A 14,148-nucleotide genomic window follows, 5' to 3' on the forward strand; every position below is an offset into this window, starting at 1 on the left:
CCCTGACTGGTTTTCTACTAGTGCCTTGAATTCTTTGAACTTAGATAGTACTTCATTTGAGTCTTTGCACTTTAGAAAATATATCCATGTTTTTCGAGAGTAGTCATCAACAAAGATATGTAGTATAAGGATCCAGTTAGGGATGGTGTTGACATGGGACCGCATAGGTCTGAGTGAATTAGTTCTAAAACAACTTTTGATTTGTGCTCACTTGAGGGAAAAGAAACTTTCACATTCTTTCCCAAGGCACATCCTTTGCAAATGCCTATGTGTTCAGATTTTAGTTGGGGCAGTCCTGAAGTAATCTTCTTTATGTTGGATAGAGCACTATATCTTAGGTGTCCTAATCTTTTGTGCCATAATTCATTATTATTTGAAACTTCAAGATTTAGTGCTTCCTTTTGATCACTGCATAGTTTGTATAGGCTACCATCTCTTGAACCTACTGTTATGGCATTTTTGATATTTGTATTTTTAGGCCAGAGTAGAACTTTATCTTCATTGAAGGGAACCCGATATCCTTGATCAGCTAGGCCTGAGATTGAGACTAGATTTCTTTTTATTCCAGGTACAAATAGAACATCCTTTAATTGTAGAGATACTCCATTTCTTAGTTTGATAGTACAGGTCCCAATTCCTTTCACAGGATATGTGGAGTTATCTCCAATAGTAACCTCTTCACTTGAGTGCCCATTAAGTGTTTCAAACTGATTTCTGAATCCAGTTATATGCCTTGATGCTCCACTGTCTACAATCCAAGTGTTTTTATTTGTATTTATTTCGCTTGATAGGGCTAAGAAGAAAAGTGAGTTTTCTCCTTTGACTTTGGCTAGAGTAGCATGTGTTTTCTTCCTTTCTAGACAATTCCTATGAGTGTGTCCATATTTGTCGCATTTGTAACACTGAATTTTAGACATATCTCTTTTCTGATGGTTTTTATTTCCTCTCTTCCGTTTGGAGAACTTTTTATTTTTGTTGAAGGTATTTGTATTAAGTGCTTGGATTTCTCCTTCTTTATTTGTCCCTAATCCTCTTGAGATTAGTCGAGATTCCTCTTGAATGCACTCATTCTTAAGTTGTTCAAATTTGGGTAAGGGGGGTGTTCTGCTAATACATTGAATGTAGGATTCCCATGAAATTGGTAAATCCTCTTAGGGCTATGAGAGAGATTTCTTGATCATCTACCTCATTTCCAATAGTTTGTAATTGGTCTTTTACTTCAGATATCCTTGAAAAGTATGTAGATATTGTATCATCTTTATTCATCTTTATGTTTAAAAGTTGTTGTTTCAAGGTTAACATTTTGCTCGCGTTGTTAACTTCATATGTATTTTTAATGGTTTTAAATACTTCATATGCTTTAGGCAGTCTGGCTATAGATGGAAGAATATGATCTTTGACTGAGTCAATAATTATTTTCTTTGCTTTATTATTACGCCTTTTCCAAGTAGATTTCTCTGGTTCATCATTTGGCATGTCTAGATTTTCTTCTATGTAAGACTCTAATTCTAGTTCTTCAAGAATGGCAATGATTCGTATCTTCCAAGAAACAAAGTTGGAGGCTCCTTCGAGTCTATCTTCCACTCTCATATTACTTGACATTTTGAATATTTTCTTAGTCGGATATATCCTCTGTGTATATAGCCTCTACGTTGATTTGTTATTTACTTCCGATAAATGCTTATGAGCAATATGGCTGTCTAATTTATTCTCTTAATATGCTGGCTCTGATACCATGTTGTGAAATATGGATCGAAGAATAATGACAGCGATTCTGGAAGACTGATTGCCGTGAGTTATTGATCATCTCCATCATTGAATCCGGTTTAAATACAAGAGGAAAGTTGCCTACGTAGGGACATGTCCATACGTGGCAATTGCCACATATGGACATGTACCTACGGAGGCAACCGTTCATAACAATTACTTTGTTTATGTTTAATTTCCAAACTGTATGCTCTGTTAATATATCACTCTCCAGATAATAACCGATTTGCCATCAGTTAGATTCACGAGGGCTATATCTTAACATGGGGGTTACGTATTCCCAAAGAGTCATGGGAAAGGGGTGTGGCTGCCCACTCGGGTCAGCCACAATAAATAATATAATATGATTAATTAAAAATGAGTATTTAATTATCAAATTATGTAATAATATAATAACAAATATTATAATAATATATAATATAATAATATAATATCAATATCAATATTAATATAGAATATAGAATAATATAATAATTGTGTATCAAATAATAATATAGTTGTGGATAAAACATGTAATCACTAAATAGTATAATTATAAACATATACTTTGGAAAATAATATATATTTATAAAATGGGAATTTACATAATAATATAACTGTAAATTTATAATTTGTGGATTAATAATGGTAACATATAAATGTTGAATACGACAATATCTATGATTAAACACAAGAGCTTCCACTCTTAATTTAAAAATCTAAATAATGTAGGTGATCATAAATAGGCTATAAATAATAAGGGTCACTACAGTCTCCCCCACTCAAGATTGCTTGTCCTCAAGCAATGATCATGTAGTGCTCAAAATGATTCTCAATATGAAATGGCTTTGGAAATACACATGGAATAAACATGCTGAAAATACATCAGACATGAAACAGACACAGAGAATACACACAAAACACGGAGCAAACATATGCAAACATGGAGCATACATGGGGAAACACATATTGTTAGGTTCTTGACACTCGCTAAGAGTATACTCTACATTCACTAAGAATGTCCTTACCAAACACTAAGAATGCTCCCAGCACTTGCTAAGAGTGCCCCAAAAATTCACTGAGAATGTTCCTAGCACTCAATAAGAATGCCCCTGACATTCACTAAGAATGCCTTGATTTCTTGCAAGATGTTTCTCCATCACAGTCTTCTTCTATCATATGTATTTGTCCTCTTTTGCATTGATGGTTGTAGCTCCATTGTTCTTTACATTTGAAACATAGACTCTTCTTCTTTAATTCATCTCTTGCTTGGCATTGATGCTCTGTATTCCATTGTTCGTGGCATACATAACATTTTCTCCCTGTATTGTCCTTCCTTGAATCCCGGCCGTAGGTGTGACCCTCTCTCCACTTCTTTTTGCGATCAAAACAAAGGCCCTTTTCCTTCAATTCCTCCCGGTCATTGTAAGAAAGATATGGTTTCTTACGTTCATCTTCTTCAATAAAATGACTATCTTTTGGTGGCACTCTTTTGAGGTGACTTCTTTCCTTTGTTTGGGCAGAGTCAAGCCTTGTGGCCTTAAGAATTGCTTCTTGTAGTGTAGTAGGATCCAAGGTGCTTACTAATCCACAAGTGGTGTCTAATAATCCTTCCGCAAACAGGTAGATGAGACTATCTTCAAATATCCCGGGGACCATAACAGCTAACCTTTGAAATTCTGAAATATATTCTTCAAGAGTTCCCCTTTGTCTTATCCTTGTGAGCTCCTTAAAAAAAATTTGAGGATGGATGTGGACCAATCTTTCAATAAGTTTTTCCTTAAGTCACCATAGGTTTTAACATTTTTATGGTCTTGTGTAATTAGGCCATGATGCCACCATTAATGTGCTGTTCCTTCTAGGTGCAGTATGGCAAATGTTATAGCATCCCTTTCCCTCATAGGGCAGAGGGTGGTAAATTTCTAATTTCTGAATCCATGAGTGGGCTGAAATTTTCTCAAAACCATCAAAGTTAGGATTAGTCATTTTTCCCACCTTGTTTTGTATATCCCTGTTAGCCTGTGTCGCACCTTTCTTATAGTTTCTTCTTGAATCTGCCTCACAAAATTCAGAGAAGGGAATACTCCTTTTGATTTTAGGATCTAACCTTGCATATTCTGCCGCAAGCTCCCTTATGCCCATGATATGAGCCTCTTCCCTACATCTGGAATGTTCTTCTCTAATTAAGAAAGTTGGTACATTGGTCCTAGGGGTAGATTCCCGAGTGGTCCTACCGTCACTTTCAGATTGACTAAGAGACCTTTCTCTTCCATTCTCCTGGTTTGATCTCAGATTGTCTATGGTGGCTGTTACGTTTTGTAGTGTCTGAGTACTTTGTCCCATAAAAGCTCTAAACTCGTGTTCCATGGATATTGTTGCTTTCTTCGTTTTCTCTTTCTAGGGCCCTTAAAGTTCGCTGACTTAATTGCATCAACTAATCCCCTTAGGCTGGCAGGAACATGCTCTGATACCACTTGTAATGCCCCCAACTAAATTTCCTTACTTGACAGATCAATGGAATGATAAATCACAGAGATTTGTTCCAGAATCACCCAATTAGGACAACTGATTCACTACAGATGTATAAAGTCTGAGGAATGGCATGACAATGAATATCTTTATAGATAGAAATATATATATAATGTCTTAACCCTTTTCACCAATAGATCGTGTCTCAGAGATAAATATTTGTTTACATGAATCCGCCCAGCTGCTGAAAGGAAAGCACACTTATTTTTTATTTTATCCACCAAATATCTCCTCCATGTATATTATTTCCTTCCCACGATTCTCTTTCTTCCACACCCGATACTCTTTTTTCTCCTCCTTTGTTTCCATCTAGCCTTTTCCTTTATTATCCCCCCCATTTAAAGAGCCCCATCCAATTGAAGGAGGGCTGGGGGTTACGTATTCCCAAAGAGTCATGGGAAAGGAGTGTGGCTGCCCACTCGGGTCAGCCACAATAAATAATATAATATGATTAATTAAATATGAGTATATAATTATGTAATAATATAATAACAAATATTATTATAATATATAATATTATAATCTAATAATATAATATCAATATCAATATTAATATTAATATAGAATATAGAGTTATATAATAATTGTGTATCAAATAATAATATAGTTGTGGATAAAACATATAATCAGTAAGTAGTATAATTATAAACATATACTTTGGAAAATAATATATAATTATAAATTGTGAATTTATATAATAATATAACTGTAAATTTATAATTTGTGGATTAATAATGGTAACATATAAATGTTGAATATGATAATATCTATGATTAAAACACAAGAGCTTCCACTCTTAATTAAAAAATCTAAATAATGTAGGTGATCATAAATAAGCTATAAATAATAAGGGTCATTACAAACTTCTTCATTCCTCTTTATTACTTGTATTGCTCATCATTTGCTTGAGAGGGAAAATCGACCCTTAGAAGGTAGAGTGGAAAATTGCAAGGTAGAAGGAACATTTTGATTTCCATGTTTTTCAACCTTCTTTGTTCCAATTCATCTACAACTTTTCACCTAGAGTGGAAAATCGACCTCTAGAAGGAAGATTTCACCCTCACCTCTTTCTTTCTTGATAATTTGCTCTATTTGTAGGGGTGGAAAAATGCACAAGACAAGGAAGACTGGAAATTAGCCACCTAGAAGGAAGGTTGAAATTTCCTTGTTTTCACTTTCATCAAATTTTGCCTTGTAGATTTCTTTTAGAATGGAAAATCAATCTTTAGAAGGAGGGCCGTATGGATCAACCAACCTTACCCCTCACTTCTGGCCCTACCCACCTTTCGATGCCCTATACCACTTGATGATTCATGAAGCGCCTAGGAGGTAGGTACTGCTATAGACTTATACGGGCGGGATGGCATGGCATGAAACATACTTCAGTATTACAAACTACCTACCCATAGACTTAGACCTGTTCTCCCTATACCACTTGGATTCATGAATCTTAGGAGGTACAGCTATAGACCCGGGAGGGAGGGAAGGAAGCATAAACTCACACACTAATAATTTAACACTTGGTTTCAACTCTTCTTCAAGGGGTGGAAAAACAACCTCTAGAAGGAAAATTCCAGTTTTCGCTTTTCTTGACCTCCTTCGTTCCTCTACAACCTTGCAACATGACAACATTTGACAATCGTGAAATTTTAAATAACGCTTGGCATCTTGATAACATTGCCTCAACCCACACACCTCTTCCTCACTAGCAAAGGTTAATGACTAAAGAAACTACTGCCAAGCAAAGCAAACTAAACAAAACCACCACCTAAAAAGCGAATAGTGGGGGTCCTAATTTGCAATGGGGCGATGTGTGAAAATGTTACAACAGATCCAATTGTCAAGAATGCAACCCCATGAAATGCACAATCTGTCCTGCCTCAATGATCTACAGAAAAATTATATTCCCATAAACCCTAAGAAAAGCAGTTTTTTTTAATTTTTATTGACTGGAAGCCAATAAAAGAATCTGAGGTTTGGTCTACACTACTTGTCTCTCAAATCACAAGGAATATGAAGACATGAGACCTACCATTACTCATCAGTTGCATGGAATATATAATTGAGCTATGTTGTACCCCAGTATAACAAGCATTCACAGTGCTAAATCCATAGCACTAACATCATTCTGAATAATCATATGAACAAAACCTGGAAGCCCTTCACAACATTCATACAGCCAAAAGATAAATAATACAGAAAAAAAACACAATTGAAGAGGAAACAATGTACCTGTAAAGCTTCACAAATATCATCTGCAATGGCTTTGTCTCTCACATATTTCCCTAAAGATAAGTTCCGGAATGCTGCATAACCTATTAAAAGAACTCCACCTTTTTTTCTCCAATTTGTTAGTAACTTGGCTCTTTTCATGCTTTCCCTAAACCAAATAAAAGATACTGTGCATGTCAATTACCAACAATGAAAAGGTGAAGAATAAAAAATGTGTGTTTGAAATAGATAAAATGTTACTAAAGAAGAAACGTCAATAACTGAACTACTTTGTCAGCTAGTCTCTTAAGAATATTGGTTTAAACAAAAAAGAAAGGACTCGAGAAAAAACCTTGAAACATCCTCAAGCATAAAAACAGGCAGAGGATTTAGATCCCACGGTTGCCACTTCAAAAATTCCTGCCTCCAATTATGCAGTACGTTCACTGGTGTAACAATAAGTGCTGTCTTCAAGCCCAGATCAACTGATCTCATAATAGTATATAGAAAAGTTATAGCCTGTAATTTAGATTCAGTATATAATTCACATCAATGTTAATAACGGCATGTATAAAGTTATAAAGTTGCCACAACATTTCAATAAATACTAAGGGAAAATTATGTAATCCATTGAATCAACTACTATTATTTTTAAAAACAAAATAAAATTAAAACAATAAATAAAAAAATAATAATTACAAAAATCTTTTCAAAACATGACAGCTAATTTTTTATACATTTATTATTATAAATAAATATTTGGCCTCCTGTGTAAGGAAAAGGGTAAAGGTATTTATGATTTTGAGCTGTAAGAATAAGGGTTCAGACACCATCCAGCATTTATTAGATGATCATTTAAAAAGCATGGTTTGAGAAGAAAACACAAACAATTGACAAGACAGTGTCCATGATGTGGAGATTATAGTTTATAGTTTATAGTTTATCACTTGTCAGGTAAGGTAGCTTCCAATTTCCACAAGCCTTAAGATAATGTTTACCAATAGTTATGCAATGAGCACAGATTGGACACGGTTTAAAAGGTGGCAAGCAGAAACTTATTTTGTGCATGCCTGATTGCATGTTTCAAGAACTATTGTAAACAGTTGGTGAGATTGCATAAAGATTTCCAGCAATTTGAAGCAGACACCAAGCACATTGCAATCAGATCAGGTATTGTGGATTTCATGTTCAGAGAAAAAAAAAATCACTTCTTTGCTGTCAACATTCACAATTAGCGAATTCCAATGCAATTGATGTATATATAATATACATGTAACACTAACTCAATCACGTGTGCCAAAGTAGAGTTCAAAAATTAAAAAATCACAAAAGTCTATTTTCATAGAATCAGTTATACTAAATACATGAACCTCATAATCCAAGGGCTAGAAATAAATATTTTGCTCATATGCAACTCCACGTGTGTTACAGCTTGAACCACGGTTTCACTGTTGAGTTCAAAATTTCAAATAGTTCTCTCCCCATCAGTACAGAATTATTCCAACTAAGTTCATCATTATAATGGAAACTTGTATGACAAAGAAACTACAAGACTAAATGATTGGATTGTAGTGTGATTTGATTTACAATCTAACCATTTGCAATAAGTATTAAATTGTGGATGTCTATTTTAATAATCAACAAGACAATATACACAAATATGAAACAATGTCAAAGCAATTTGTCCTGATGTGGCACCAAAAATGTTGAGAATACAATTCCATCTTAAATGACTATAATACATACATGTGAGAAAAGAAAAAAAAAAGTATGGTCACAGTATAGCTGGTACATGTACTTGGCATCAGATGCACTTGAATACACAAGTGCCTGTCCTTGATTCACACTAGAAATGGTTTGACTGAAGTAAGAATTCATTGAGGTTCTTCTTTTATCTTTCTTATTGTAGATTCTTAACGTCTATACTTCAGAACATTGTTCAAATTGGCAGTGGTTTTAGTCTTGATTTATAGATTTGACCAATAACTTTGGAAACCTTGTAAGATAGGTATCAGTCTTTTGAAGGCCCCGGTTGTGGTGATGAATTCATTGATACTAGCAGAGTATGAAAAGACCACAAGATCTGCAATTAACTTAAAAAATTTCCTCATCTTTAGATTCAGGTTTAATACTTTGATCTGAAATATCCTTTTTGACAGTGCAATGTTGAGGCAATAGAAAAGGGCTCTTCATGGCTAAAACTGTCTCCTTTCATATTCATGTCCATTCTCATGACCAAATGCATATATTGTAGGGAAGGGTTGCTATGATATAGAAGACAAAGTTGGGTGATAATCAAATATCAGCATGATTCCTTAGTTATAAGGACTGGGATTTGATAAGGAAAAAATAGATTTGCAGGACTTTTGAAGTTGTGTCTATTTGGCCAGGATTTATCCGTAAGGTATCTGTGGCTCTAGGTAGAATTTTGGTTAGTAACCATCAGCTTGAGTCTATTTCTGCGTACACCCGTTGTATTCTACAGCAATCTAGGAGCATGAGATAATAAGTTTCTTGTAGCAACAATTGCTTCTACCCTGTTGGAAACAAATAAGACAGCAATAAATGGTAGCAGGTCTAGAAGGACAATTAAATAAGAAGCTTGTAATGTCCCATACTAGAAGGCTGCCTATATAATTAACACACATCATTATGCTTCAAATCAGAACAATAAACTAGGGAACACTTAGCATTCATAATACAATTGATAGTTACTATACTGAAGCCCCAATCCTTACTTTTCCTAATCATCGACCCTAACGGAGAATGGGAAATTACTTGTTAGGGTGCTAGGAAAACCATTCTCCACAAATAGGCCCAAGGGTTTCAGGAACACCTGTCCATACCACCTCTTAGACTCCCTAAAGGTTTTAGGAACATCCATCCATACCACCTCTTGGGGCTCACCTATTTTGGGAGGTTACAACCACCTTTCCCTAGCAAAACCAACCTATCCTCAAGAAGGGCAATAGAGAATGATTAAGGATTAGGCTATGAGTATACTATTCTCTCATGTATTATGAAATTTCCCAGTTTTCAAGTGATTCTTCTAGGAGACACATAGAGATGCAAAGAAACTTCATTTTAAGTCTCCTAATGTCTAGAGACATCCCCATCTGGGTTTCTGAGACGGAGTCATGTTTCTGATAAAAGAAATAACTACCACGAGTCAGGGGACAAAACTCCCACTAACTGTGCGTTTCTACTGTGAATAATTTGTAACGGATTCTTTGCCCCTCTATTCAAAACAAAGTCATCCATTATTAAAACTTTATTGTACTAGTTAAAGAAGAGGATAGAGACAGTCATTGATGATGTAAACTTCTCCATGGAGCTTACATGTAGGCCTCAGTACTTTGTTTGTAGCTTTGATTTAAATTATCAATCTCCCTTCCACTTCTAATTTCTGACAGGCATGGACCAAACCAACATTTAGGCCTGTTACTGACCCTCTCTTTCACTTCTCCTTACATAAGATGTTGTATGGAATGACAGACCAGACATAAAATGTTCCTGTGTTCCCCTTGACATCCCATCAAAATTAAGCTTCTCATAACTCATCTTCTGGGTTACACAGCTCAACAAACATCAATCAGTTTCTAGCAACCAATAGCAGGAGTTTTTTTAATTAATTAGGAATTAAGGCTATCATGTTTTCACCATCTAATGATAATATCATTTCTGAATAAAGTATTGTTCAAAACATTTAAACACAGAAACAAACTAAATATGTGCGCAATTGAACATCAAAATTAAAGAATGCAACCCATAACAACAGATATGAAAACATTAACTTCCAATTTCAATCATTAGCTGAAGAAGACAGATGACTAGTGCCAACATGTTCATGCTAGCATTCCAAGGATCAGGAGTCAAAAGAAAACAAATGTACAAGGAATAACATAAGATTGTATCAATGGCATCAAATTAAAAAATATTAAAAGAACGTTATGGAAAATGACATGCCTGCAATGTTTTCCCAAGACCCATACAATGAGCAAGTATGCAGCCAAGACCCTTGTCTCCAGATTTTATTTTATTTACTGACTGGATACAATTCTCCCACATAAACCGTATACCAGCAACCTGAAGCCAACCATCAAATCAACAAAAGCAACCCTGAGATTCTAACATCCAGCTCAAATAGCATTAAATACAATTCATAATGCCACATAAAATTTTGAGAATAGGTAGAACCTCATGCAGTCTGCCATGATAACAATATAATGAAAATACAATGGAAATTGGAAACGGCATAGAATCTCAAAAAAAATACAAACCAATGTCCACACAGTGATGAAATAGTATGGGCAAAATAAAACAGATAACATAGAACCTTAAGAAGCTTTTTATTAAATTTGCATTTTATTTTTTTCAAGCTCATTCTACTTTAATTCTTGGCACATTATATTTGAAGGAGGTGCTTGATGGCTATAAAGTGGTTTATTAACCCTTGGAATTTTTTGCTGTTCCCATACCAAGAACTTTTTGGGTGCATTGGGACACCTTGGAAACTTCGCCAAGTCGTCCCCATTTTTTTTAAAAATGCCCTAGCTGTCCTTAAAATGTTCTCAAAACTAGGGGATGCCACGAAGATGGCTAGAGATGTTTCAGACATACCCTGATCATCTAGGAGGCAAATGGTCATCCCCACAGGAAACCAACCAATATTTTTTTAAATAAGTCTCAAATGTAAAAATGGTTATTTAAATCATTTTCTTTGAAAAACTAATTAATAACATTTATAATTTCAATTTTGTTTGCAGCTCCAAGAAAACACAACTTGGATTATCCTTAATTGTTTTACAATTTAAAGTGGCATTTAGACATTTCTCCTATTTCGTTTATAAAAAACCTTCATATCTACATGGATAACCCTCCCCTCCACCCAAAGCTGCAAAATAAACACTTCCATACAATTTAATGTTACAATTGAGTCAAGCTTCATAGATGCCCACTTTTCCAGCATCCTATAAACATAGAATGACTAACCAATTTTCCATAACAATGCTTCTTAGGTGGCAAGCATAGCATGTTACACTAATGTGAAATACAATATACGAGTCAATATCTCTAACTAGATTAGTATGTACTTAATGGTAAAACTTATAAAACCAGTATTCTTATCTTCAGTATATGCTAGATGTTACCATAACAACTTGACATTGTTAGTACTTAGTATTGAAAGTAGCTGCAGTCAAAAAATAAAATTCAATTTCAGTCAATTGCAAGGAGTTAAGGTGGTAACCAGCCATAGAACAGGATTATACGAAAATTGTCTTTCACAAGGTTGTTAAGCCTACATAACAATTGAAAGAGGCAGACAGACATTTCTAGTTTTAAACATATTATAGAGATGCATTATAGCTTGATGTGATAACAGGTTGCAAAATTGTAAAAATTCCTATCTTTTTAATTCAAATTAAACAAGCAAAAATTAAAACAAATGATTAGACCAAGAAAATAAACAAATGCAAACGATCAGGTAGGGCAAACAATCTTTTCATGTATTCAAAGGTGATATTGATGGCCTTTTACCATTCACGGGACCAGGGTAGTTATATGTGATCAGGCATAATCCTGGTTCACTAGGATTGACTGGCCTTTGGTAACCAATGCAAACAGTCTTTCCATGTATGCAAAGGTAATATTGATGGCCTTTTGCCATTCATTGGGCTAGGGAAATTATATGTGATCAGCCATAGTACTGACTCACTAGGATTGACTGGCCTTTGGTAACTATTGTATATCCCCTTGATGTAGAAATTTTCCTGATCAAATTTCTGACAGCCAAAAAATTATGTATCTTTTATCCTTTCCTCCATTTGAGGCCTGAGGCCACCTTTGGCAAGTTGAAGTATTGTGCAACTATAAAATTTAATCACAAATATCTTATCCACATCAAGTAACTAGACAGCTTAAACAATATATGTTGAACAAAGTCATAACCTTTCTCATACATCTGTAATTTATTTGAAAATTAGCCCCATTCTCATATCACATATATCCTAGTGACTAATGCTCATATAGGCCAACTTCAAATAAGAGGACAATGAATAGAAAACACCACCTGTCTGTTTGTTTATCAATTTATCTAAATGTCTGTAAGTTCAACACTCTCTTTATCCAGACTGGCAAATACTCTTCCTAGGTACATACAATGTAGAAATGTAGTTATATATGTGGTGTATATCATATGCACATTGACAATGAATTATAAACGCAATTAAATTTTGAGCTTTGACATTTGTTAATTTGTTATACTCTCATGTGAACTCTCAAATCAACTCGAATGTTGTGTATCATCTATAATGTATATGATAAATGCATTCTCAATGTTATCATATAAATATTTGAAATCACCCTATATTTTTAAACTTTCCCTAATTATATAGTCATCCCCTTGACATCCCCTATGCTTTCAAACTCCATACATCAGTCCCAAAAATGCATATCCCTCACTATCCCCATACTGGAAACTTGGTGGAGCATAGATATTAACACATTTGCGATATGAAATGTATTCTAAATTTTAATAGGAAAGAATACTTAATTCATTTACACTTTTTTGGTAATTAATCGAATTTGTGGACTGATTTCTAGATCTAGTGACATAATCAATTTAAAACTTCAACAAATTCTACAAGGGCATTAATTGTATGCTTGTAAAGACAAAATCCAGTGAAATGAATAAATTTAAGGATAAAACCCTGTTAAATAATTAAAAAATCAAATCAGTAATACAATAAAAATAATCAATGTCTTCAAACAACGAGAACCCCATAAAAGATAATCATTAGAAATTGCACACTCTTATAAAATAACTGTGAAGAATCCATTCTTGTAACTAAGACCCAGCAAAAAAAAATCACAACCATAAATCTGCCAGCATGCAAATCACATCATTCCACAATTTCACTTTTATGCAACAGTTCAAACATGGGGCTTGGGCTTGACTCTTTTCTTAAAATAGAATTATATTTTCTGCCATTTCTATGTGTTTTGCTCACTGCTTGGAGAACTTATCCAAAGTATCAAATTTTAGGAAGCCATTGCTTCATAGATCCCAAAAAAATTGTACATCCACAGTTCATCCAGGCATGCAGGTTCAATAGATCATGTTGTCACTTTGAGGCATATAATTGAAAAAGTGTGGAATGAGAAAAAGGAAGTTAATTGTTATTTTGTGGACTTCAAGAAAAAATTTGACACAGTTCCTAGGAGAAAGTTATTAAGGAAAATAAAGAGTCTTAGCAGACCAGAACATTATAAGAGCATTTGCTCATAGACTTTATGTGGAGGTTCGATTAAAAATCAGAACTCAAGCAGACCTTAGAGAAAACTTTAGCAGTGACATTGGAGTTAAGCAAAGATGCCCCCTATCCCCTAGCCTATTCAGCTTATACATTAAAAAATGAGAAGAATAGTTAAATTAGCAAAGAGGGGATGGTACTCTCTTGAGAGAGTATGTTATGAGGCTTCTTTTGTATACTGATAATATTTTTTTGCAGTGAACACTCAAGGGATGCAAGAGCATTTAACTGCCTTAGAGAACTTCTACAAGGAGGTGGATATGTAAGTTCACACCATTAAGATCAAGATCCTAGAAGTACTAAGCGTACATATATCTTGGGATAGCCTTGAACAAGAAGCCAAGTTGTT

At 34.5% G+C, this 14,148-nt stretch overlaps 1 protein-coding gene across 5 annotated transcripts in view; it reads right to left on the bottom strand.

Moving 5' to 3' along the window:
* The window catches only part of LOC131075665 (protein CHROMATIN REMODELING 20), a 187,619-nt gene that overhangs the window by 61,263 nt on the left and 112,208 nt on the right, over nucleotides 1-14,148 (bottom strand). For all 5 annotated transcript variants that reach the window (XM_058012508.2, XM_058012510.2, XM_058012507.2 and 2 more), the window contains 3 exons: nucleotides 10,453-10,572; nucleotides 6,839-7,005; nucleotides 6,508-6,655 (listed from right to left, as the gene is read on the bottom strand). In XM_058012508.2, the coding sequence (XP_057868491.1) occupies nucleotides 6,508-6,655; nucleotides 6,839-7,005; nucleotides 10,453-10,572 (435 nt within the window). The remainder of the gene's footprint in view (nucleotides 1-6,507; nucleotides 6,656-6,838; nucleotides 7,006-10,452; nucleotides 10,573-14,148) is intronic.

This window comes from Cryptomeria japonica, chromosome 3, assembly GCF_030272615.1.
Source record: "Cryptomeria japonica chromosome 3, Sugi_1.0, whole genome shotgun sequence".
NCBI classification, from domain to species: Eukaryota; Viridiplantae; Streptophyta; class Pinopsida; order Cupressales; family Cupressaceae; genus Cryptomeria; species Cryptomeria japonica.